At 44.6% G+C, this 25994-nt stretch overlaps 1 protein-coding gene across 9 annotated transcripts in view; it reads right to left on the bottom strand.

The window, feature by feature from the left end:
• ATP11B (ATPase phospholipid transporting 11B (putative)) overlaps positions 1 to 25994 on the bottom strand; it is a 129739-nt gene that overhangs the window by 36306 nt on the left and 67439 nt on the right. For all 9 annotated transcript variants that reach the window (XM_053306256.1, XM_053306258.1, XM_053306255.1 and 6 more), the window contains exons 17-26: positions 23462 to 23565; positions 20220 to 20401; positions 17447 to 17650; positions 17008 to 17161; positions 15936 to 16038; positions 14978 to 15123; positions 13817 to 13876; positions 11846 to 11973; positions 9034 to 9172; positions 5879 to 5944 (exon numbers count right to left, since the gene is read on the bottom strand). In XM_053306256.1, the coding sequence (XP_053162231.1) occupies positions 5879 to 5944; positions 9034 to 9172; positions 11846 to 11973; positions 13817 to 13876; positions 14978 to 15123; positions 15936 to 16038; positions 17008 to 17161; positions 17447 to 17650; positions 20220 to 20401; positions 23462 to 23565 (1286 nt within the window). The remainder of the gene's footprint in view (positions 1 to 5878; positions 5945 to 9033; positions 9173 to 11845; positions 11974 to 13816; positions 13877 to 14977; positions 15124 to 15935; positions 16039 to 17007; positions 17162 to 17446; positions 17651 to 20219; positions 20402 to 23461; positions 23566 to 25994) is intronic.

Raw genomic sequence — 25994 nt, 5'->3', positions numbered from 1 at the left:
ACAGTGATGCCCATGTGGCAGCCTGGCAGATGACATAGAGCCATTACTCTCACTCGAAAGTGGCAGATGCTGCCATGGCTCTGGTGGAGTGGGCCTTCAGAGACAAATACGGTTGTTTCTTCATGATCTGATAGCATAGCGAGATGGCATGGGCCACCCAGCGGGAGACAGTCGGGAGGAAGCTTGCCTGCCATGGCTGAGGCCTGACTGAGAACGGAAGAGGGCTGAGAGGAACGTCAGTCCTTTGTCTGATCTCTTCTAACATCTAGCATGTGTAGGCAGCGTTGGGTGTTGTCTGACGGGTTAGGAAAAAAGGTGGGTAGAGAGAAGTTGTGAAAGGAGATGATGATCTTGGGGAGGAAAGCGACATCCGTTCAGAGAATCACCTTGTCTTTGTGGAAGATCAGGTAAGGGGAATCTACACAGAGGGCCTTTAGTTTGCTATGGGTGAGTAGAAGTGATGGCTACTAAAAAGGCCACCTTGCAGGAGATGAGGTCATCTGAGGTGGAGGCCATGGGTTCAAATGGGGGCACATCAAACAACTGAGCAGAAGGGACAGGTCCCAGGAGGAAACCCTAACAGGAGCGTCCGGGTATAGGTGGGCGAGATCCTTAAAAAAATGCTTAACAGTAGAGTCTCAAAACTAGGAAGTAGAGCTAGGAGGGGAATGGGCTATGATGGTGTCCAGATGAACTCTGAGGGATGACATCTTCGAGCCCGATTCTTTTCAAGAGAGAAGAACAGACTTGCTGGATGGAGTACGAGTCTTGTGAGGTTCCCTCTGGATGATAGGAAGTTTCTGAAACATGTCCATTTATGCTGATAGGACTTTACAGTAGCAGGTTTGCGGGAAGCTGCGAAGACAATCTGGAGGTTTGGTGGAAAGGAGGCCTGATCCAACATGCTGTGAGATGGAGGCAGAGGACATTGGGATGCAGCAGTTGTCCGGACGGCTGAGACAGAAGGGAAGGGAGTGGAGAAAGGTGGCAATATGTGCCGGCCAAGAGCTGCAGGAGACGGGGGAAACCAAGGTCTTCTGAGCCACCATGGAATAATGAAGATACATTCTGGTTGGTCCTGTAGAAGTTTCAGTAGGATCCTGGGGATCAGTGGAATGGGAAAAAAAACAGGTACGCTAGAAGTCCTGTCCAGGAGATTGTGAAGGCATCACCTAGGGATTGATGGCTAAGTCCACTCTGGGACAGTAAAAGTGGCACTGGGTAATCTGGTGGGAGGCGAAGAGATCTACCAGCAGGTGGAACCAACTTTGAAAGAGCTTTGAGAATCTGGCAGTCTAGCTGCCACTTGTGGGAGGTGACTCCCGCTTTGCTGAGTGTATCTACCTGTATATGAATGGCTCTGGCTATGATGGAGTGTCGTACACATCAGTGCCAGAGGTCCATGGCCACGTGAAGTAGGGCTGTGGAGGTGGTTCCTCCGTCTGAATAGTGATGGTCTGAACAGTGACGGTCTATTGAGCCAGGAGTGGAAGGAAGCCACACGGAGCTTTGAAAATTGTGAGTGGTATTACGAAGGCATTGATCTTTTTGAAGGGTTTCATCGGTCTTTTCTCCAAGGAGAGCTGCCTCCTCAAATGGTAGACCTATACAAGCGTGTGCATCATCCGCGAGGCAGAGAAGCGTAGCCAGACATGCCTGTGAATGGCTACAGAGGCGGACATGACCTTAGCCACACACTTGGCAGAATGTCTAACTGTGTGAAGCTCATTTAGCTAGCTGTGTTACCTCTCTCAAACACACCTTGGTGGGGTCCTTCTTGTTTGGAGGTAGCTGATCCAAGAAGGGTGCCAAGCGTTCCCAAAGGAAGTGGTTATAACGAGCATTGTATGCTTGATAATTGGCAATCTGGAGGTGGAGAGCGGAGATGAAGTAAAAGCGCCTGCCAAACATGTCCAGCTTGGCCTCCTCAATGAGGCCAAACAGGGGGTCTGGATCCACCTTATTTTGTTGAGAGAGCTGGACTCCCAAAGACAAAGCCATGCAGGAGATATAATCCGCATATTGCTTATAGTCCTGAGGGAGAACTGAGCCTCTGGTCCAAAAGAAGATCAGGCGGGGTAGAGCCCAGTGATGTCAGATCAGATTGTGGAGAGTGGATATCAGGGTCGTCATAGTCTGTTTCTGGGTCAGAGGAACCTGGCTCCATATACTGGGTCTAGTCTAAGACCTCTGAAGTGTGCTGTTCATGCTCCAGGGGTGGTTCTTGTTGTCTGGGAGGTGGCAGAGAGGCAGACCTTGGAGGTGATGGGCAACATTTTTGGGCCTCAGATTTCTGCTTGAAGATTGGTTGTTTGGTAGATGGCGGAGGCAGATATCTGTCCTGACATCCAGGAGGCCTGATGGATGACCAAGGTGGGGAGCTAGAGCACTCTCTAGACATTGCCTTGTAATCCCACTGGTGCAGCCATAAAGGTTCCATTGCCTCGGTGATAGGAAGGCTCCAACTGGTAGGATTGATAGGCTGGTGCTTTGTCCCAATTGCAGTAATATTGGTCAATTTAGGATGGTGGCTAGGGTTTGCCGAGTGGAAGGCAGAAGGACCTGCCCAAGTAGGAGCCCTACCAGAGCGAGGGTAGTGGGCTTCAAATTCAGATTCGAAGTTGGCTTCTTGGAGTTCGAGCATGGGGCCTCGGGTTTATCAAGGACATCCTCGGCTTGAGAATAAATATAGTGTCAATCCTCGGGTTCAAGACCTTCCTCGGATTCTAAACCTTCCTCGGATTCGAGGCAATCCTCCATTTCCTCAGGATTGGGGTCAACAGCAAACTGGGGTTAGCTGAGGCTTCTTGAGTAGGAAGTTTGTGTTTGAGAGGCTGAGCTTCCTCCATAGGTTGTCGTGGCTTTTTCTTCATTTTTAGCAGAGAAGAGGAGCTCGCCGAATCCGAGAGCTTAGGGACCAAAGACGCGGAGCCCATAGTTGAAGTACTGGAGGCCTCCAGTACCGAAGTGGCCAATTTGGGAGCCATAGGCTCTGAAGTCTGCTGGGGAGTGGCTGTGTCCCCAAGGAGGGCGGCAGAAGAAGAGGGTTGCAAGCACGAATTGGGTGGGGAAGTGCTCGCCTGCATTCCTGGAGCTCTCGAAGGAAGTGCCACTTCTTGAGAAGATTTAAGCGCCTGTTCCCAAAGCCATGACCTAAGGCGGGAGGTGTGATTCTTTCTCGCTTGCTCAGTGAAGTTAGCACAGTGAGAGCAAGTGTCAACCTTATGTTCCTCGCCGAGGCAAAACAGGCAGCAGCTGTGTCCGTCCATGGAGGGTATTTTAACCCTGCACCAGACACAAAGTTTGAATGTGACCTTACTGGTCATAAGTGAGCCAGAAAGCCTAAATGCTAAGCCCTTGAGGGCAAAGGGGGTGGAGGACTGCGAAGTAAATAAAAACGTGAACAAAGAGGCAGATAAAAACTAAACCAAAAGATCGAGAGAGAAGGAGCAAAATAGAAAGGATAAAGGGGTAAAAAAAATTCCCCAGCTTGGAACTCACAGACATGTCGATCTGTCGGCGGATGAAGAAAGACTGAGGACAAGTGCTGGGACACATAGTTACTACTCCAGACAGGGCAGGGCTATTGCCCATTTCAGAGAAAAAAAATCAGCTTGCAAAGACTCTGATGTAGTCTCTGTGCAGGCGCAAAGACCAAATTGTGTTGAGCACAGAGACCACATCGAAGAAGCAGGGTTAATATTTGGACTGGTCAACTCCCACTGCTCCAGAAGCCCCACAACACACACAGTGGACTCCACTGACCATCCAAATTATCACCTAATGCATGGGCAGCAGTGGAGCTGCTGAGTTCCATCTATTAGCGGCCCTCCTGCAACTCCACAACTTTGGCCCTCCTCCAGATGTTTGACTAAAACTCTCATCATCTCTGACTACAGAGATGATCACAGGCATGCCCTCACCTCTTGCCTGTGGGCTTCCCAGAGGCATCTCGTGACCTATTGTGTGAAACAGGATGCTGGCCTAGATAGGCCTTGCTGGGTGTGATCCAGTAGGGCTGTTCGTCTATGCTTATGACTATTGGTCACTGTGGCTTGGGATGAGGAGAGTTGTACAACTGGAGGGCTGAAGTTGTGCAGCCCTGCACTAGTCTAAGGACATATACAGATTACACAGAGGGAAGGCACATCAGCTGGGCTGGTGACTTTTTCCTGAGCTGGGTCTATCTGGTCTAAGTTAAGAACCAAAATGCTTCCTTTCAAAAGGGTCCTTCTAGTGTGTCCCCTTGAGGATTCATTGGGGATTATACGGTGTTTCTAATCAGTGTGCTCTTTTAGGGCTTACTGGAGAACTTCATGACTCCAAGGTTGCTCCCCTTCAAACCTCGGAACACAGAATGACTACTTTTTACTTCAATCAAAGAACTCTATGCAAAGAAAGGTGGAGTTCTGAATGCGGAATTTAAGAGTACTTTTAGAAGAACTATGCATCACACTGAACCGATAATCAGGTCCAAGGTGATGCAAGCCCTACTGGAGCATTTTTTTCTAGAAACAATTTTGGAGAAAAATTCCTCCAATATAAAATTGTATCTGTATGTATTGAAAGAGATCGGAGGGTGGGAGTGGGACTTAAGAACCAGTTTCTGTGCAGAAGAACTAGGGCGTAGCCATTTCCACCAACCCCTGTTACACATCAGGAAAAGGTCGACATCATGACTTTTGAAATACCGCTGATGTAGCTGCCAGAAGACAGCTGCTTTCTTTCCTTAAGATAAGGCCCAATCCAAATGCATCAAGCCGATAATGATCACCAGCTTGATGCAACCTGACCACCCTCTCTCTCGTTAGCACAGCGTGAGAGGATTGGGGTCAGGTCAATTAAAGAAAATGGGTTTTTTTGCCATGAACCCCACTGCCCATTGAGCTCATCAGGAGAGGTTTGCCTGCAGTTGCCACTGGCTCATCTGGTGGCTACTCAGGGACAGGCCTTCTCTGTCACTGCCCGAGGCTTTGGAATGCGCTCCTTGCTGAAATAAGCCTCCTCATCTCTGACAACTTTTTAAAAGGCCGTCAAGACACATTTGTTCACCCAGGTTTTTAATTAGATACTGTTTTAACATTGTTTTAAATTGTAATGTTTCAACCTTTAAATTTGTATTATTTTATTATAAACTGCCCAGACGTGTAAGTTTTGGGTGGTATACAAATATGTCAAAAAAATTAATTAAATAATTTGGCATGTGCACAGCCCTTTTGTTCCGTTTGGATTTAAATTCTGGTTCTGACATTCTTCTATCTGTGTGGGGTCGAACCACCACTGGAACCAAATCATGAAAGGCTCATTTTCTGGAAGTCACTCTAACCTGCAACGCAGATAAGAACATAAGAACAGTGGTCCACCAGATGCCGCTGGAAGACATAGGCTGGAGTTGAGGGCATGCCCTCTCTCCTGCTATTGCTCCCCTACAACTGGTACTCAGAGGCATCCTGCCTTTGAGGCTGGAGGTGGCCTATAGACCTCTGACTAGTAGCTGTTGATAGACATCTCTTCCATGAAGTTATCCAAACCCCTCATTATTCATTCATTCATTCATTCGATTTCTATACCGCCCTTCCAAAAATGGCTCAGGGCGGTTTACACAGAGAAATAATAAATAAATCAGATGGATCCCTGTCCCCAAAGGGCTCACAATCTAAAAGAAACATAAGATAGATCACTAGAAGTACTGTGCTGGGGGTGGATAGGGCCAGTTACTATCCCCTTGCTAAATGAAGAGAATCACCACATTAAAAAGGTGCCTCTTTGCCAAGTTAGCAAATGCTATAATATTAGTATTATAGTATAATATTATAATACTATATTTATACATAGTATTTTATACATAGTATAAAAAGTCACAATAGTAGTACTATACCTTCATTGTAACAGTTATAACCATAACCGTGAAGACCAAAGTACCAAATGTCCAGTTTCCAAACATCTACAAAAGAAAGAAATGTAATATGATTTAATCAGGTAGAAGTTACTTGCCTTTTCTGTAATGAATGCAACTAAAATAGCACAGCTACACTAGCAAAACTAAATCTATTGGAAGCTCAGAAGTGCAGAATGCTCACTTGTCCATTCAGCACAAGCTATAAAGCAAGGAGGAAAAGTGCAAGGCAAAACAGGGGGAAATGCTATCTAATAGGAGCTACATAATTGAGATATCAGCTGGAGAAGTAATCTTCCTCCTTTTGTGAACACACAAAAACCACAAGACATTTTAAAATGCCAATGAAAATAAGACCATTAGGAATTACTGTCATCGGTCCATTACAGAAATTGCTAATGAAAATTGTTAACATACTATAGCAGTGTAGAAACAATTAGTCTCTAATTATAGGGGTGGGGAGGGGGTGGGTCTTCATTGCAGCATCATGTATAGATTTGCAAACTCCAGCCTCTTAAATTCAAAAATAAGTGGTGGGCTTGTGTTGTATAGAACTTTTAAGAGAAGAGCTGCTTTAGTTCGGGGCTTAATAGAATCAAAAGTCAACCATACAGCTTTTTAAAATTTTAAGTAGAGTTATGCATACTTTTCTGGAAAAAAAACATGATGCACAGTGCAACGCTTCTCAGAGAGATATTTGTACCTCTTCTACAACAAATGTGATCTGTTCAAGTGCGTCAATTGTGTTCCACTTATTGCCTTAATCTGAACAAGACTACGTCGAGCTTTTGTAGAATGCTTGGATGACAATGCATAAATTGATATAAACCACTCTGAGTATCATTTCTGGGCAGAACAGCGGAATATAAAATTTAATAAATACAAAACCCAAACCCATCCATGGCCACTAGTTCTACTTGGCCTTTTTGTAAATGACAAGGTTATTAACCTGCCCTAAATAGCTTCCAGAACCCTTCCTTCCATTGTGGTGAGGCAGGTGGCGGCCGAAAAGGGGGCATTTTCCATTGTGGCATCCTGTTTGTGGGACTCCACCCCACCCCCAGAGGCTCATCTAGTATCTAAGGCAGCTGTTACCTTTTTGGTGCCCGTTTTAGTCTCCTTTTAAGGGTTAAAACCAGCTGCTGGTTTTAAATAGTAAAGTATGTATGTTTCAAGTTTAAACTGCCTTGAAAACATTATTTGAAAGGTGGTACATAAATGCTTCAAATAAATACAATTAAGTACTTTATACCAATGTTAAAATCCAGCTCTATTAAGCAGCAAGGAGGATAGATCTGGATACAGATCCAATATCCACATATTTCTTGGATTGGTGCATGCAGTTAAGGCTTCCTGAATAGTGCCTCTGGATCCACACACAGTATCCAGGTTTGTCCCTTTGATGACCATCAGCTGGACAACTGAGAATCCCAAAAGCTGCCAATTAAGAACATTCCTGTGCCCACAGAAGGTCTGTCACATGTGTCCCATCCATAGTGGGTAGCTCATCTGATACTTCAGCACACAAAAACTCTCCCTAGTAAGCAGCAGGAGGCCTCATCAGAAGTTGGTTGCTATGGTGACACTATTCCAATACTTTTAGAGGAGAGTAGAATTCTTCTGAACATCCAGAATTGGACACCCTTCCAAAGAGGAGGAAAAGCAGCACACATCTCAATTGTCATGCTCCTTGGTTTGCATGCTGTGTTTCTTAAAAGGACATTTTCAGCCTGTTAACTCATACAGCCTTTTCATAATGTGAACTGGGTCCAGTGGATGGTAACCTCTATGCCATCCAAAACAATACAAGATTTAAAAAATATATAGTAATAGTACCACCCACCCACAAAAAACCCTCTGGAAGCACAAAAATAGATAACAAGATTCAGTAAAAAGAGCCTTCCCTTACTGCTGTCTATCCAAAATGAGACACACTAACGGATATTTTTGCCACCATTTATTTTTGAACATGTTTGAGGAGGATGGATGCTGTATCCTTTAGCACAGATACAGCATTTTGTATCTGGTACTTTCCACATCTTTCTTCCTACGGAGATTCTTACCATTTGCCTGTTAGGTTTCAATATCTGACGACATGCACAGCGTGAAAAAAGGTGGGAAAGGAAACTAGAAGATCAAGTTGAAGTACAGCATTACAGTGCAAGGCTACAAAAGGAACATCTACACACGGTAACTTGCATTTCTTTCTGGTATACAGCAGTGTCAAAATTCGGTACAGCACTCTATCCAAACTAAGGCTGGGAAACCAATACTTTCTTTTATACCACTAAAGATTACTGAGAATGTATGAGCACTCTGAACATGGTAAAAGGACCACTGTAAGAGCAATTATTATTGTTTTTATTTAATACCACTACATTATTTTATTTATTTTATTTAATACCACTACATACAAGAGAGCCAGTGTGGTGTAGTGGTTAGAGTGCTGGACTAGGTCCGGGGAGACCCAAGTTCAAATCCCCATTCAGCCATGATACTAGTTGGGTGACTCTGGGCCAGTCACTTCTCTCTCAGCCTAACCTACTTCACAGGGTTGTTGTGAGGAGAAACTCAAATATGTAGTACACTGCTCTGGGCTCCTTGGAGGAAAAGCGGGATATAAATGTAGTAGTAGTAATAATAATAATGGTACTGGTGGCCATGCTGCTGTTCATAACTACCAATATTTTAACACTACCCCACAACTGGAAATATAAGTTCAGAATAAAACTGCCACATCATAGGACAATAGCTACTATATCCTGGAGAGTAAGGATTTTTTACTATCCTGCACAGGAAGCAGGATCTGTTTATCTTCCACCCAGAGGTGCACACTCATCACTTGTGCAGCAGGGACCCTAAACTTCTGCACACTTAGCATAATGGTTAGTTTTATCTGTGTGCCAGCCATCACAAGGCCAGGTCTCTATTCCAAAGGCTTTCGAGCCTCAACAACTTTTGAAGAGATCAATTCTGCTTCCACTCTGCATACGAATAAAATCTAATAGAAGAACTTATGACGTGTGCCTGACACTGATTTTAGTTAAACACAGCATTAACTTCTCAGAAATACGACAAAGCATACTAAATGTGTAATTGCAAAGTAGAATTTATTGCAGGTTTGGAAACTACTTTACCTGGCCATTTCCTAGCAAAGAGGTATCTTCTCCCATTAGAAGGTATGAGCCAAAGAAAAACACAAATGCATGAATGAATCCCAAGAAGGTCCAATAAAGAAAAGGTTTAAAGCCCAAGAGGGCATTTTTACTGATGTCTCTGTAGGAAAGGGGGGAAAAAAGGTAACACGTCCATATTGTTACTTCTCAACAAACATAAACTCATTTTTTCTTTAAGATTTTCTTTAAGATTTTTTCTTTAAGATTTTCTTCCTACCATTATTGTAGCAAGTGACAAATGGGTGGGAAGGAGATCAGACCCCATTTCACTCTGGACAGATATTGGGGGCACTACTGGGTCCAATCTGGGTTGGAAGAAGCTAAGCTGCTTTCTGAGTTTGGGGGGAAATAGTTCAGTTTGCCCAAGCCTGATTGTGGGGGTTCATTTCATCACTATATGGCATGTTATCACCATAGTATCTTTGATCATCTTGCAGTATTTCTGGTACAGCCTTGTAATCACCCATTTTATTGGGCATCTGTGACAAGCAGGCATGCCCTCCAAATTAGGGAAACTTTTCTGCACAGGAGGAGAGTTTTGCTGTTACTGCCCCTGTCGGATCCTCAACGTATCACACTGAGGATTAACAGAAAGGGTGCCCACTGAACATACAGCAAAAAAGACAAAGGAAAAAAGGCCACAATTTATTACCTGCTAAACATACCCTCAGCCCCTTGCAGCATTCCCTAGTCAATGACCTAAGTTATCATTTCTCAATATCTGATCAGCTTGCTAGATGAATTTGTAGGTGAGACACACAATTAACAAGTAAAATTACTTTTAGCAGATCAAACAGTATATCTGAAGCTCTCTCGCGCTCTCTCGCACACATACACACACAAAGACAGACACTGGCTCACATCCACTCTAGGGATGTGCACGAAACGAATTTTGCATTTTGTTTCCAGCTCAAAACACAATGCAGATGGCCAAAATGTTTCCTTGAAACAGCAGTTGAACCAGTTGTTTTGATGAAACAAAGATCAAAACCTTTTGAATATTTCAGCCATAGGGAACAATGGGGAAACCCCCCATAGGATCCTATGGGAGTTTGGGGTAAGTTAAAATTCTATTAAGAATCGTCCACTTGCCCATTTCTTTTGTGGTTTGGGTAGTAGGTAACACCCACCATGACCTACTACACAGCCCACTGTGGTGTCCCTAGGAGGTACCCATGGGGTTACCGAGTTTCCCCATTGTTCCCTATGTCCGGAACAAGCTGCACTCACGGAGTGCATGCACACAAGTTTTGCATTGCAATGCATTTTGCAATGTTGCCTTGAAAAACACTGCAGAAGCACAGTGCAGAAGTAAAAGAGAATCTGTCCCTCCCAATACAGAACACATTTTCAAACAGTCCAAAAATGGCCAAAAAAGAACTGTTGACCCAGAATCCACTACCAGCCACAGGGCCTGCGCTGCAGTAACATCATTGGTACAAAGTTGCTCTCTCAGACACAATTATGACTCCTTACGTTCCTAGCATTGCAACAGCTGCCACAGCAGCACCCTTAGCAGCAAGCATAGCCATAAGCTCAACTAGAGCAACTTCAGCCACATTTTACTGAGCAACACCTTGCAATGCAGAATTCAGAGCAGAGCAATGAGTGAAGCACAAGTTAGTCTCAAGGCTGTGATGGAGCTCAACACAGCAATCACCAAGAAATTTCTCTCTCACACACGCATGCACGCACACCACTGTCCATTTCTCACCACAACACTATCGCAAACAAAACAAACCACAATGCCAATGGGGGCACAGTTGCCCATGACAATACTTGATTTGTATGATAACAAGCCAACCAAGCAAGGAGATCAGAAGCCAATAAAAAGAAAGTGTCAGAAAACCAATCAGTGAGGGGGGAAAAGGACTCCAAAATGGCGCTTGAAATGCCAAAATGTTTTGGCTCAAAATGCGTTTTTGTTTTGTTTTGTTACGAGCTCAAAACAGGCCCTTTATTTAAAGGGAGTTTTGTTTTGAGCTAAGGCACTCAAAACGGCCTGTTTTGACTCAAACCATTTTGATATTGAAATGTTTTGTACATCCCTAATCCACACTAAGTCACTCATAAGCAGTCTTACTGAAAGTAATGGTCAAGTTTACTTGCTCTATCAACATCAATGGGAGAACTCAGTGTTAAGTTCCAAAAATCTGTCAGTCAGACTAAAGGGAGGGATACTCTGAGCTTCGGCACTCAGCCAGCCGACCAAGAACAGGGAAGGAGGGTCTCCACCTCCCTCCCTCCTCTTCTGCAGTGGATATGTTGCTGAGGTTACATCAGCTTCAAACAGCGATCCTCAGATGGGGAACAAGTAGCACAGCTGCAGTGTGAGGAAGCAGGAAGGCTTTGAATACTCCCTGGGAGCTCTTTAAATACCCCTAGGAGGTTCTTGTTGGGAACCCCTGACCTATGGGAATAATATGGCTACAAGTTCTCTGATTGGGAAAGGGCACACTTCAAAGTTCTTAATTTATTTTAAAGAGTAACCCCATTAGCATAACATTGCCTTATACAAAGTGGCCCTATGCTTGTTTGGTATTGACTACTATGGCTGACAGCAGCTCTCCAAGGTCTCAGGCAGAGGATTCCCACCTCCCACCCCTGTGACCTGATCCTTTTTAAAAAAAACTGGTGATAACTGGGATTGAGCCTGTGACCTTCTGCATGCAAACCATGTGCTCTATTACTTAGATATAGACCAATCAATACTTGGAGGGAGGAGTTCACTGTGTCATTTTACAAAGCACCTCAAGCAAAAGAGTCTGCTTACCGATAGAGTGTTGGCTTGCTGTGTAATACATGAGGGTGCACGTGCTGTTCAAAAAGACTGTACATGAGGACTGGCAGGGAAGTGAAACAAATGTTGTACAAAGTCAGGTATACACTGTCATACAGAGTCTGAAAATGAAGGTGGAAAATTCGTGGTTTTAAAAATGCAGACTTTTAAGAGAGACACTCCTAGTCAAAGTGCTAGCAAAGAGCAATAATAAGTCAACTCCCACTCCAACTTATCTCAAACTATGAAAATTGCGTCATATCAAGATGTCACCATTCCCTGCTGCAACTAAGCTTAAGTACATGTAATGGAACAATCACTTGCTTACCCCTTCCTTCCTCTTCCTCTGTTGGCTTCCTTGGGTCAACATAGATGAGACTTTAAATGTACAGGCAAACCTAGTTATATGCAGAACCGTTATTTACAGCTCTGTGTATCCACGGGTGTCAAACAGAAATCCAATCTCATCAGTGGATACGAAAGGGTTAAAACCACTATTCCCTCTAAGGTGTGCGCAAATCCGCACGCTCACAAGTTTTCTGATGTCTGCTCAGTTAATTTTAGATCCCACTCAGGTTGAATTAGGAAGGCCCCACTCCGAATGCATTTGCACACACAATGCCTCGATTCTGCCACCCAGAACAGAATTCATTCCACACAGAAATGAAATGAGCCATTTTGTGGCTCATTTCAGCAAAAATAAAATAAATAAAATGAAGAAATCTGTGATGTCTTGGGACCATTTGGGGGGCACTGCTGGATGCCAGGAGACCCATGGATCATGGTATGGCACCTTATTTGGCCCATTTCTGTAATATGGGGCAAATTTGGGGTGGGGTGGGGTTGAGTCTGGGAACTAACCCTGAGTTCCCATAGACTCAATGCCTCATTTTCCACGGTTTCGTTACTCGTGGTAATCTGCTGGAGCGGAACACCTGTGGATAATGAGATCCATCTGTATTACTTTATGAACAGATGAATTTTCCCATGCTTTTTCCTTAGGCACTATTACAGCAGTTTTAAGAAAGTAATTAACAGGGAAGAGGGAGGTTTAATCTTTAAACTCTAGGAAACACTGGTACAAGAGATAGAATGACCAAATTGCGGGGGAGGGGGAGAAAATCATTCAGGCTGTTCTCATGAGCAGCCTAACTCAGGCTAAGGCACCCCAGCCTGAGCTAGGCAGCTTGTGTGGAGTGCCAGGATTGCTCCCAATCCTGGCACTCCTGCCCAGCCTAACCCTGCTCCTAACCGAGGTTAAGGGCACAATTGGGACTGTGTGTTGCTTGTGCAGCTTGCAGCCTGAGCTGACACAGATGGGTGCCTAGAGCGTCCGTCTGACGTGGGGAAACCCTGACGCACCGAGGGGAACGCTTTAGCAAACATTCACCTCTTCTCTGGTTTCTTGTAGTCTTTAATGGCTTTGAGGAAGGAAAAACACTAATGCCCAACCAGTTGGTCCCAAGACAGGTAAAGTGATCTCATGTGCACTTCATTCTGTATGGCCAAGTCCTCAAATGATCCTGGAGACTAGTTTCACCTACAGTTCCCTGAAAATAAAGTCTTTCCTCCACAAATACGGATTATCTCACATACACATTTGCAACTGCACTAATAAAAGCCTTCAAGATAATTAGAGAGGGGTGGGGAGGAAGTTATTGAAGGGTTACCAGGCAATCAGAAACTCAACTCCTATTTAATTGCACTATTGCGCCTATTTAATTGCATTATTCTAATAATAGTATCACTAATTGCGTGTTGGGTTTTTTTCCTGGCTTTACCTTTTTCTAGTTATGTACTCCTTTTTCTAGTTATGGTGTTAGCCACCCAGAGATGAATTTGTTATGGGGTGGCTAACAAATAAAGTTTATTATTCTATAGGCTTATATTTTTACTTGCATAAACCCACCCATACACTGGGGTGATTGAGAAGGGGGAGAAGAAGAAACTCCAGTAAATACTTACTTGTTGTGAAAACAAACAAAAGAACTGATATAAAAACTGTGGTGTAATAAAGCATACATTCTGGAAAACAAAAAACGTGAGACACACAGTTAGTGAAACAAGACATCATGTTCTGGAAAAAAACCCAATGCAAGATTACCCTGTTTACATAAAGTAAACCAGACCACTATCCTGATTCAGAATTGTGTGTAGCATTAGGGCTGACTTTTTCTGCAGGATTCCTAAACAGCATCAAGTCTACGATTAAAGCAGCAATGCTGCTTCTTTGAAATAAGTCCTGACAGTATCCTTTATACTGACAGGGCTTATGTTAAAGAAACTGCATGGCCACAGTTTGTGACAGATCAAGATTTGTTTTTGCCACATTACACCTTAGGTTCAAATGAACAAATCTGAGGCACTAAAAGCTTTGGTTCAGTACAAACACAGCAGCACCTTTCTGTCAATCACAACCCATAGCTCAGAAGAACATGCTCTCTACTCCCATTCCTTCCTTCTAGACTCTAGAGAAATTTCCATTCCTCCCTGAAATTCAGCTTTTGGTTAACCAGTTTTGCATCACATTGTGCTAATTGAAACCATGCTTATTTTATAAACTAGCAGCTCAAAGTATGAACTGGGTTTGCAATCCATGGGTTATGAGGAAGCCTGGTTTGTTTTAACCCTAGTTTGTGCATGTGCATATGTAACACAAGACCTTGGTTTTCAGAAAGGTTAGAGAAAGAGGGCAAGTTACTCCAGAGTGTGAGGGAAGGAATGCATGAGCCCATGGCCCACCCTCCTTCTCTCAATCACGGCTTAGAGACAGGAAAGATTGCACTGCACTGCGTCTTCACAAGATCCTGAGGAGCTGTGTTTAACAGCAGTTCACAATAGTGATCTAGACTCAGTAAGTGGCATCTTAACTTCACACTTTCCTACTTCGTTTTGCTGAAAGATACATGCATACAACAGTGTTGATATATGCACTGAGCTGCAATGTAAAATCCCCAGAGAAATCAATACTGGATGCAACTTCTGAAGCAATGTGATTGCTTTAGTACTGTTAACTAAAGCTTAATACCCCCAAAGTCCTTTTATCCTGCTTCAATTAACCACAGCATGTTCTAAATCAAAATGTTCCTAGGTACAGCGCCCTCAGAAGATAATGAAGGACCTTACCTTGTAAAAAAAGTACTGTACAAGGGTTGCTATCCTAATATAGTAAAGGTGGCCATGGACAAAAAGCAATTTGGAAAGGAATTTAAATCTTGCTATTGCATAGTCACTATTTCTTACAGCTTGTCTTCCTTCTTTGCCCATGATACCTGTAAATAAACGGGAGAGAGAAAATGATAAACCTAATAAAAAAGGAAAATGAACATAGTGCTGAGATCTGAAGAGAAGTAAAAGAATATGGGTGGACAAATGACGGCTAAGGGAACCTTCAGGTGTTTCAAGCATAGTTTATTAATTTAGAGGCCCTAACATGTCATGAACAAACCCATTAAACCTTAGTTTGCGAATACTGAATGGATAAATTCAATCTGTGACCCTGTGATGGCAGGTCTATAAAAAGCCTCTTGCTGGGTCATCTGGGGTAAGCAATGCCTCTAAAATGTCAGGGAAGAAAGCTTAATTGATTAAGTTCACAAATATTAAGAGGCATGTGTGGACAAATAGGCTGATACAATTTTTGTGGACTGGCAAAGTTATGGATTTGAAATATTACATCAGTCCCGCAATTACCTTGAAAAATGATCTATATAAGCAGTTCTACCAAAAGGTTACACCCAATACTTCAGATGCTGCAATTCTACACAAATCTACTTCAATGGGCCTGAAAACATGTCTAGGAACTACAAAGCAAGGCTGTGGAATCTGAAGCCCCACATATACTGGAACTTCCTATTTCCTCTCCATTAATCAGAAAAGATGGGGCACACACAGGCATTTCCCAATGCTCATCCAAGGAGTTTCCTTTTTGTTACAACAGAAAACAAAGACAGAGCTTTTGATCTGCAGTCCAGGCACTTAGCCCTTGATGTAGATAACCACTGTTTAAAATTCAGCAAACTTGAGAGTTTGCTATATAATGCCAAAGTAAAACACCTGGATACAGATGCAAACTGGCTCTTACCTATGCCAACATGGGCTTCTTGTATCATGCTCACATCATTAGCTCCATCACCAATCGCCAGCGTGATAGGCTTCTCTGGAGAGGTTTTTAACAGTCGGACAACCTGTAGAAGAAAGCAGGGCTTAAGCCTACTTCTTACCGGAAAAGGACTGAGATCTTTTTGATAGCTGCCAACTCTGCTCCTTGTTTCTGTACTTTTATTCCACCTTCCCCAAGGGCAGTGATTTAGTTAACTAGGATGTATCTTGCTTCCTCACTCCTCATTTAACTTCTTCCCCAAATAAATCTGGTTTCTCTTTAACATTATTGGTACTGTGACTCTTGCCTTATCCACATAGACTTCTGCAGTTGCAGGACTGGATACCAAGGTTACAAAAGATGTAGTCTGAAGGGAAGGAAGGGATGCATCAATTGCACCAATCCACACTATCCTTGTGTTTATCAATTTAGCTTGAATCGGAGCGTAGTGTAGCAGGGAAGTCCCCACTTCAAATCTCACTTTCACTATATGTGAAATGATATGAACACTCTGAAGTGTTATATATATTAGTAGTTTTCAGACTATATTCTAAGGAACTTAGAAGCTTATAAGGATTCCTCCTTGAGGCCACAAATGCAGTTCCCTGACCATCTTTCTACTACTGACTTGTTCTGCAACATGAAGCTGCAAGGTCATGTTAGGCACATTCTAGAGCAGGGATTCTCAATGTTGGGTCTCCAGATGTTATTGGACTTCAACTCCCATAAAGCCCAGCCCCAGTGGCCTTTGGTTGGGGATTATGGGGGTTGAAGTCCAATAACATCTGAGATAACAATGTTGAGAACCCCTGTTCTAGAGGGTGTTCTGTTTGCACAATGGTGATCAACACCGAACAGGTCTAACCATGAACTGAGGCATGCACCACAGAAGGTGCCTCAGATGCTCAAGGGCTCCTTGGCAGACCAGTCAATCCCCAAAGAGCTCCCTGAGGGCAAAGATTCTGAAAGTGACAATGCCAGACCACAGCAGCAAAATGCCCCTGACAAGTCTCACTTGTGGGGTAGGGAAACACACAACCTTGAATAGATATACCTTTGCTTTCTGTAAAGGAGCCATCCGACAACACAGGACTGCCGAGCAATTTCTACAGACTTCCATGAAGAGTTTCTCATGTTGCCTGAGCGCAAGAGAGAGACTGGTCCCATCCACCACAAGCCCGTGCTGGATTACGTGGTCATCCTTTATTCTAAGAGAAGGGGGTTGTGGGGGGGGGGGGATGTTGAAATAATCCTCCTTTCCCATAAATTATCTGTTGATTCAGCAGATGTTCAAAGAAAGAGCAATCACACAAACAAGCTGGACCGAGGCTATTAGCTTCCCTCCCCCTTGTGAAGCAACACGCTTATGAGCATCAGGTTAGTAGCAGTAGTCATTTTTATAAAACGATGTAAAGTGACTGGTTTATTTTTATACTGGAATTCCGCATTAGGAGCCTCTAACGTTATCTATTCAGACACATGCCACATTTTACCTCCTGGCTAGCTGCCTCAGCTGCTCTGCACATGTACTATCCGATTTGTGTTGCACCAGTTCCAGGATATTCATGGTCCTGTGGAAGTGTCCGCATGATAAGCTGACGCTAACAGCCGTCTCGTGCTTGTCCCCAGTGAGCACCCAAACTTTAATCCCCGCCAGCCTGAGGGCTTCTATGGTTTCTTGGACTTTGTCTTGTAGTCTAAAAAGGAAGAAAACCATTCTTGTTAACAATCAATGCTACTATTCATTTCAACCTTTCAACTCCATAATCTCTCCGACTGAGCTTAGGTCTATATTGACTTTACTAGTTGTGGGGATGGGGGAAATCCTTTGGCAGCACCTCTCTGACTTCTGAGATTTCACCACACACGGCCCATCTAATTTCAAGCATTTCTTTGCAGTTGTAGGAGTTAAGACTAAAATGAAAAGATTCTCACAAAGTTGAATTCAGGGACACAGAGCCACATTTAATATGTTTCTTTCCTGAGCTGCTGAGGAATGTATACATCCTCCTCCCTTTGTGCATAAGTGGTCATGCCTGCTAACTGGGCAAAGAGACATCTTTTAAAGAGGTGATTTTATTTATATTAAGTAGGGGGAGAGTAACCGGTTGTATTCAACCCCAACTCAGAAACCTGCCAGTAGATGCTGCTGGTGTCTAACTTGTGTTTCCTTTTAGATGTTGAGTCCTTTATGAAGAGGGGGACCATCTTTTCCTTAATATTCTTTTTAATTAATTACTTTATTTAAATTAACATATTTATATACTGCTCAGAACTCACGTCTCTGGACAGTACAATAAACCACCACCAATTAAAACAAAAATTAAAACATTAACACAATTTAAAATTTAAAACCAATGTAAAATTCTAAGAGTCTAATTAAAAGCCTGGGTGAACAAATGTGTCTTAGCTGCCTTTTAAAAAAGTTATGAAAGATTAAGAGGCTCTTATTTCAACAGGGAGAGCATTCCAAAGCCTCAGGACAGCAATGGAGAAGGCCTGTCTATGAGTAGCCACCAGACGAGCTGGCGGCAACTGCAGATGGACCTCTCCAGATGATCTCAATAGGCAGCAGGGCTCATAATGAAAAAGGCGTTCTCTTAAATACCCTGGACCCAAGCTGTTTTTCTATGTAAACCACTTCTGAGAACTTTTCGTTGAAGAGTGGTATAATAGTAATAGTAGCTGATGTGCAGTGTTATGGACACCTAACACTGCGCTGCAGGGCCTCTGCACTTTTCAAAGCAAGCAGTGGGGCTGCACAAAACACACACTCACACAAGCAGCGCTCCTGCAGGTTTCCTTGTCCCTAATGGGGAAGCTGCTTGTGCCATTGCCCATTTTGTACATCCCCACCATTTCCTTCGAAGGGCACAGAATCCCTACAGCACAGCATTGTGTGTCCCTAACACTGAGCACATCATATCAGCCAGTAAGAACAGTAATGATGCCTGAAAAGGCAAATAGACATTAATCACTTTATGCATCTCCTCGAGCCTTCACTACATTCAGATTCACTTCGACAGGCAACAACTTCCTTGTGGAAGCTTTTACATTTGCATGTAGTATCATATGTGATCAAGCTACTGGTCAAATGCTCACAGCACCTACTGCACAATGCAAAGGCCAAGGAACAGGCTGCCTAGTAGTTTATCTAGGGTGGGGATCAGGCTCCTTGGCATAAGCTGAACCCTAGCAGGCTCAGCCTCACTAGGATTCTCCCAGGCCCCCAAGCACATTTTTAATGTCAGATGCATAAACTCTGGCATAGTTCATACAATGAACTGCCAGTTCACTGGCCATGGTGGCGGAGTGAGTGTGCATCTTCCTGCCCAATGTGCAATGTAAAGGCTTTTGCGTACACAGACAGAGATGCAATGGTCCATTTGTGGGGGGTCCCCCTCTTTTTTGAGGCAAGTAATCACACAATCTGGCTGCACGTGCAAAGCTCTCAGAGAATTTTAGATTGGAAGGGACCTTGCAGGTCTTCTAGCCTAATCCCTGCTCTGTCCAGGCAACATGTTACATGATACCGGTGGAGGTTGGGGCACATGCCCAGTCTACTACCACAAGAAGAAAATCCACAAGCCACCATTTGCAAGAACTGGGTATCTCTGTCTGGATTAGTTCATGTCAGAGGTTTGCAAACTTGGGTCCCCAAATATTGCTGGACTACAACTTCCATCGCCATCTCCCTTCAGCCATTTTGGCTGCAGATGATGGGAGCTGTATGGACCCAAGTTTGAAAATTCCTGGTTTAGGCAATGGCCCTGCCTCATGTGTCTTCACCGTCTGAAGGTGGTTGGAGGTGCAGGACAGGGCCTTTTCTGCAGCAGCACCTAAAATGTGCAACTCGCTTTCTAGGGAAGTTAGTCTTGCTCCTTCCTTGCTGGCTTTTAGATACCTCTCTCTCTATCCGTTCAGTCCTGTTCGACTCTCGGTCACTCTATGGATCACTGCACTCCATGCCGTCCTATCTCGAAAAGCTTCCTTTAAGTCCGCCATGGTCATTCCAGTATCATTTTTTATAATATCCAGCCACTGATATTATTTAGATACCAGGTCAGGTCAAAATAAGCTGTTTCTGAAGGACATTCGGGTTGTCCCGATTATCTCCTCCCACTTCCTGTTTCCACTGCTCTGATTAACGTTGCCATTCACTTTTATTGGTAGTTTTGGCAGTTTGATATGATTTCATGTTTTGCTTTGATATGGTGCATTTGCTGCTTTGGAGGCTTAACTGAAGAAAGTATAAAGAGCACATACTTGTCTTCTACTCCTGAAGCTCCAAGTATTTCCAGGTCTTTCTCTATAAAGTTGAATGCCTCAGCCACCCGCTCTTCTCGCTGCTGTAAAGCAGTTTTTGCTTCAAAGAGACGTTTTTCCACTTCCTGATACTCTGCAGCCGTGAATCTTCTGTAGGCGACACACAAAGTTCTTAACCCTTTCTGTGAAAAGAGCAAAAAACCAAATATCAGACAGGACACTGGCTATGTATGTGTTTTCCTGAAGGGCTGTATCATAAAGGTAAACGAAAAAAGGTTAAGCTATTTTTCCTCCAGAAAATCTCAAGATCAACTGCCATTTGAAAATCTCAGCTTCTTCTTCAGTTCTATTCTTTAAGACAGAGGTGGCAGAGCCGGAGTATTGCATGAGGAGGCAGAAGGCGGAGAGAGAAGAAAAGTCGAGTGGAAGGCAAGAGAAGAGGCAGAAAAAAAAGTTTTTTGTTTAAAACCAAAACCCAGAAGAGGAGGAGGAGGAAGAAAACTGGAGCTCTTCCAAAGCCCTGTTTCCGGGAGCTAGACAGGACTGGAACTGGGAGGAGCCTGCTCCTGGTGCACTGGGACCATTTTGCATTCAGCCTTGTCTACTGGGAACAAGTGGACAGCACAAAGGGATACCTTCCTATACTGGCAGAGAATGATTTTTACGATGCTCTCAACACCTATCCCACTGGAAATAAGTAAAACAAGAAGCTTGCAAAAAACAAGGTAGAGGACTACACAAGGATGAAAGATGTGATCTTAAAAGGCGAGTCAACTACAATGGGTGCAACACCACCAGGTAGGCTAACCGGCCCAGGCAATAGGGAACACATTTCATCAGTTCCAAAGGAGTTGCCAGTATATATGCTTTTCAAGTGCTGGTTTTTAACTTCTGAACAGCTTCTGGTTTTTAACTCTGAACAGCTTCAAACTCCCCTGTGAGCCTGCCCATCAGTGATTGAAAATCTAGGTGGACAAGCCCTACCCCAAAATGAACATAGCTAGTTCTAACCCTGAAACTCCTCAGAGTTTTTGGGAAACAGCTTGAATGAACACGTGAAGGAGTAAGTTTGTGGCAAGAAAAGTAACCTTCTAGCAGCCCCCTCCTCTCCCCTGCTTGTTCTGCCAAGGCTAGGATAAAATCTTAGCCCTGCAGCCTTGAAGGAGCAGCATGCAGGGCAAAGAGAAGGCTGCTAGCAGTTCCCTCTGCTCTCCACACACACTCTTCAAAGTCGGTGTGCAACCCCAGCAGAGGAGAGCCATTACCAACACTCCTGTCTCACACACTGCCTCAACACTCTCCCCATGACTCAGTTTAATGCTGGCTGGGGAATCAAAGGCCTAGAAAGCATAGGCAGCTGCCTCATATGGCGTCAGATCCCACCGGCCCAACTAGCTCAGGGCCGTCTAGACCAGGGATTCTCAACATGTGGGTCCCCAGATGTAACTGGACTTCAACTCCCATAATTCCCAACCAAAGGCCACTGGGGCTGGGGATTATGGGAGTTGAAGTCCAATTACATCTGGGGACCCACATGTTGAGAATCCCTGGTCTAGACTGACCGGCAGCAGCAATCCAGGGTTTACATAGGGACATAGGAAGCTGCCATACACCAAGTCAGACCACTGGTCTATCAAGCTCAGTATTGTCTTCACAGACTGGCAGCAGCTTCTCCAGGGTTGCAGGCAGGAATCTCTCTAGCCCTATCTTGGAGAAGCCAGGTAATGAACTTGAAACCTTCTGCTCTTCCCAGAGCAGCTCCATCCCCTGAGGGGACTATCTTACAGTGCTCATACTTCTAGTCTCCCTTTCATAAGCAACTAGGGCGGACCCTGCTTAGCAAAAGGGACAAGTCATGCTTGCTACCATGAGACCAGCTCTCCTCTCCCAAGGAGAGGTTTCAGGCAGGGGTCTTTCCCAGCCCTACCTGGAGAGGTCCCAGACTGAACCTGGGATCTTCTGCATGAAAATTTGGTGTTCTCCCACCAACCTGTGGCTGCCTGTCAAGTGTGAAGCAGCAGTTCTTGCAACACTCCTCCAATCCTAGCGAGGTGTGCAAGCAGGATGAGGGCAGACAATTTGGTCAGCATGGACTGTGCTGCCCTTCGTAAGAACAGCCCTGCTGGATGAGGTCCCAGGCCTATTTGTCCAGCGTCTTGTTTCACACAGTGGCCCGCCAGATGCCTCTGGAATGCCCACAGGCAAAGGATGAAAGCAGCTCCCTCTCTTCTCCTGGTGAGCTGATGAACAGGGCCTTCTCATTCAGGGTACCTCATCATTGAAACACACTCTTGCTCTCAGCCAGTCCCATCTCTAAGTTCTTTCTAAAATACACTGCTTTTAGCACAACTCTTTGATGAACAGTCCTTATTAATTTTTATTCTTTATATGTTGCAAGTCACCTTGTGAACAGTTTGGTTAAGAGGCAGGGTAAGAGTATGGTATATAGAGCAGATCCTTTGCAAGTTGCCTTGCAGGCATGAATTACTTCGTAGGAGACTGCTTTCTCTACCGGAATGTCCCAGCGTGCTCAAGACTGCTTCAATATCTGAAGCAAACTCTGGATTTTGTAATTCGACTGAGTATTACAACATTCTCTATCCAGCTTCAGTATAATTTCAGCCAAGCCTTCCTCCTAGGTTGACAACTGGGGTGGGGTGCACAGCTGACAACCCCCATTGGAGTCAGATTTAGTCCACGAGCCTCCAGCTGCTGATCCTTAGCACACACTTAAGAAGAGCAGAAGGAGTGGTTAAGGTACTCGAGGTTGAACAAAGTCAATAGAAATGCAAAGGTGGGTCCATAAAATGACTGGTTGATGGAAACCACTGAGGACGAAATACCTGTAGATGCTGGGAGTAGTGGAGCATAAGGGGACCAAGTTTGCTTTTATTCTATCATTTCTCATGCTGCAACATCACCATAAAACCAGTTATTAGAACGGACAGTTTAACTGCTGTGGAAGGTATTTTGGTGCAACTTTGGTACAATCCTTGTTGGTATCAAAGTACCCTAAAGACAGAGTCGCTACAGTAAAGCAATGATTCAAATGGCACTTCTGTGCAACCCTGCTTGAAGGAGACTGCATAGAGACTACCCATGTGTGAATTAGGTCTTCACCATAAATTCAACAGACCAGAATTATGTTTTTTGTAGGGGGAGGGGGCACAAACTGGTTCTCAGGTTTGGCAGGAGTTTTACTCAGAACCACTGGCAAGCTTGAAAGTAATGTTCTCACATACCAAAGCAAATTCATCCACATGAATTCTTGTTTTTTCAATTTCTCCACATTTACTGCCAGGAAGAATAGCAGATTCTGCTCCTTTGGTAAACAGGAGTTTGTCACCTGTAAAGAAGCAGATTTAAAGAAAAAATAAAGTTTATAGCATGTCCACATTTAATGACGACTTTTTAAACCACAAATATTGCTACTATGGAAGCAGCTTCAGAACCCTTTTAGTTACAAAGCAAGATAGAATGTCAGGTTGTTTACTTGTAACTTGGGTTCTTCTAGTGGTCATCTGTGCTCTTTACATGATTGGGCTTTGCACCTGCACAGAGACCTCATCGGAGTTATTGCAAGCTAATTTCCTTCCAAATGGGCAGTAGCTCCTCCCTCTTCCGCTATCGTCATAACCTCCCTCCTTCAGTCTTTTGAGCCCGGCGACCTAGAGAACTAGAGGGGAGGTCGGGTGGGTGTGTAAGAGCACAGACGACCACTAGAAGAACCCAAGTTACAGGTAAGCCATCTGATGTTCTTTGATGTGGTTTCTGTGCTTTACACGATTGGGTGCATAGCAACCTGTATCCGTACCCAAAGATTACCTGGGAGGTGGGAGTTCGTGCAAAGAGTGATTGGAGTATTGCCGTACCAAATGTTGCATCTCTTCGGGAGCGCACCTCTAGTGCATAGTGCTGAAAAAAGGAGTGTGGGGATGCCCAGGTTGCTGCTTGGCAGATGACATCAATACGAACAGATCTGTCGAATGCCATTGTGGTTGCTACCACTCTAGGGGAATGAGCTTTTTTAGGAGCAGGTCCATCCTTCTTGGTAAGTTGGCAGCATAAGGTTATAGTTTTGACTATTCATCTGGATATGGATTGGGAGGAAGCTTGACCACCCTCGCTGGGGCTGGAGTGCATAATGAAAAGTGATTGGGTGTAACGCAAGGTAGAGGTGCGGTGAAGATAAAAGGTGAGGGCCCTGTGAATGAAGTGCATGAAGATGTCACTGTGCATCGTCCACAGGACTGGGGAAGAAGACTGGTAAGGTAAGTGGTTAGTGGTTGAGACCGATGGAAGGAGACAACGAAGTTGGGCAAGAAGGTGATGTTGGGGCAGAGCACCACTTTGTCCTTATGGAAGATGAGGTAAGGGGAGTCCATTTGTAGTGCTCGCAGTTCGCTTACTCATTTCACAGACGTGATGGTCACTAAGAATACTATCTCGCAGGAGAGAAGGTCCAGTGAGATCGTCTGCAAAGGTTCAAAGGGATGTCTCATTAGACAGGTGAGCACAAAAGAGAGCTCAGGGTGGAGACATGACGGCTAAGCCCTTGAAGAAAGTCTTTGAAGACAGACATGGAAGGAGATGGAGAGTGAGCCACAATTGCCGCCAGATGGACCCTTAAAGAAGAGATCTTGAGACCTGCTTCTTTCAGTGAGAGGAGGTAAATACAAATGTGTTCAGCAGAGACTTCCTTGGGGTCAATAGTCTTGGATTCAAGGAAGGTAAGGAAGCACTTCCACTTATGTTGGCATGATTTTATTGTTGCAGGTTTTTGGGCAGTGGAGAGGACTCATTGCAACAATTGTGGGAAGAGGGTGATATCCACCATGCGGTGAGGTGGAGCCTGTGCAGGTGCTGACCTGCTCGTTGGATGAGGAATCAGTGGCAGGCGGAGGTGGTTGGTTGGAGAGAGGTAAAGGAGATAGGGGGACCAGGGCCTCCTGGGCCACCAAGGGACGATCAGGATGCACTCTACCTGATCGTGTTGAATCTTGCGTAGCACTTGAAGTAGGAGAGAAATGGGGGGAAATAGATACACTGTCCGATTCCCCCAGGACATGGAGAACGCGTCGCTTAGGGAGCGAGGGCTGCAGCCCGCTCTGGAGAAGTCGAGTGGGCACTGGATGTTCGCAAAGAGGTCCACCTCTGGGTGGAACCAGCATAGAAAGATGGAATGGGTGACCTCTGGGTCCAGTTGCCACTCGTGAAAGTCTATGCCCACTCTGCTGAGAGCGTTGGCCAGGACGCTGGCCGTTCCTTGGATGTGTACCGCTATAGGAGTGATGTCGTGGTCTATGCACCAAGACCAGAGGTCGAGAAATAGGTAGAGTGACTGAAGGAGCCTGTGCCACCTTGTCTGTTTAGGCAGGCTTTCGCCATAGAGTTGTCATTCTTTACAGTCACTATGGAATGATGCTGCAGTGGCAAGAAACCCCTGAGCACTTTGAAAATTGCCAAAGTTCTAGGTAATTTATGTGGTGTGTATGCTCTTCTGTATTCCAGAGACCTTGTTTGGAGAGATCCGGGATGTGGGCCCCCCAGCCGGTTTCTGAGGCGCCCATGGTGAAGACGTGTTGCGGCTGTGGAGGATGGAGTGGGATGCCCATGGAGAGGTTGGAGGTATCTGTCCACAAAAGTAGCAACTGGCGGACTATAGCATGCACTTTGAGCCATCGAGACTGAGGGTCTGTGTGTGGGTGGAAGTAGTGCAGGAATCAACTTTGAAGGACCCTGGATCGTTGGCGGGCATGTTGGAGAACAAGTGTC

This window comes from Hemicordylus capensis, chromosome 3 (assembly GCF_027244095.1).
Source record: "Hemicordylus capensis ecotype Gifberg chromosome 3, rHemCap1.1.pri, whole genome shotgun sequence".
Taxonomy (NCBI): domain Eukaryota; kingdom Metazoa; phylum Chordata; class Lepidosauria; order Squamata; family Cordylidae; genus Hemicordylus; species Hemicordylus capensis.
This window is presented reverse-complemented; position numbering and strand designations above follow the sequence as displayed.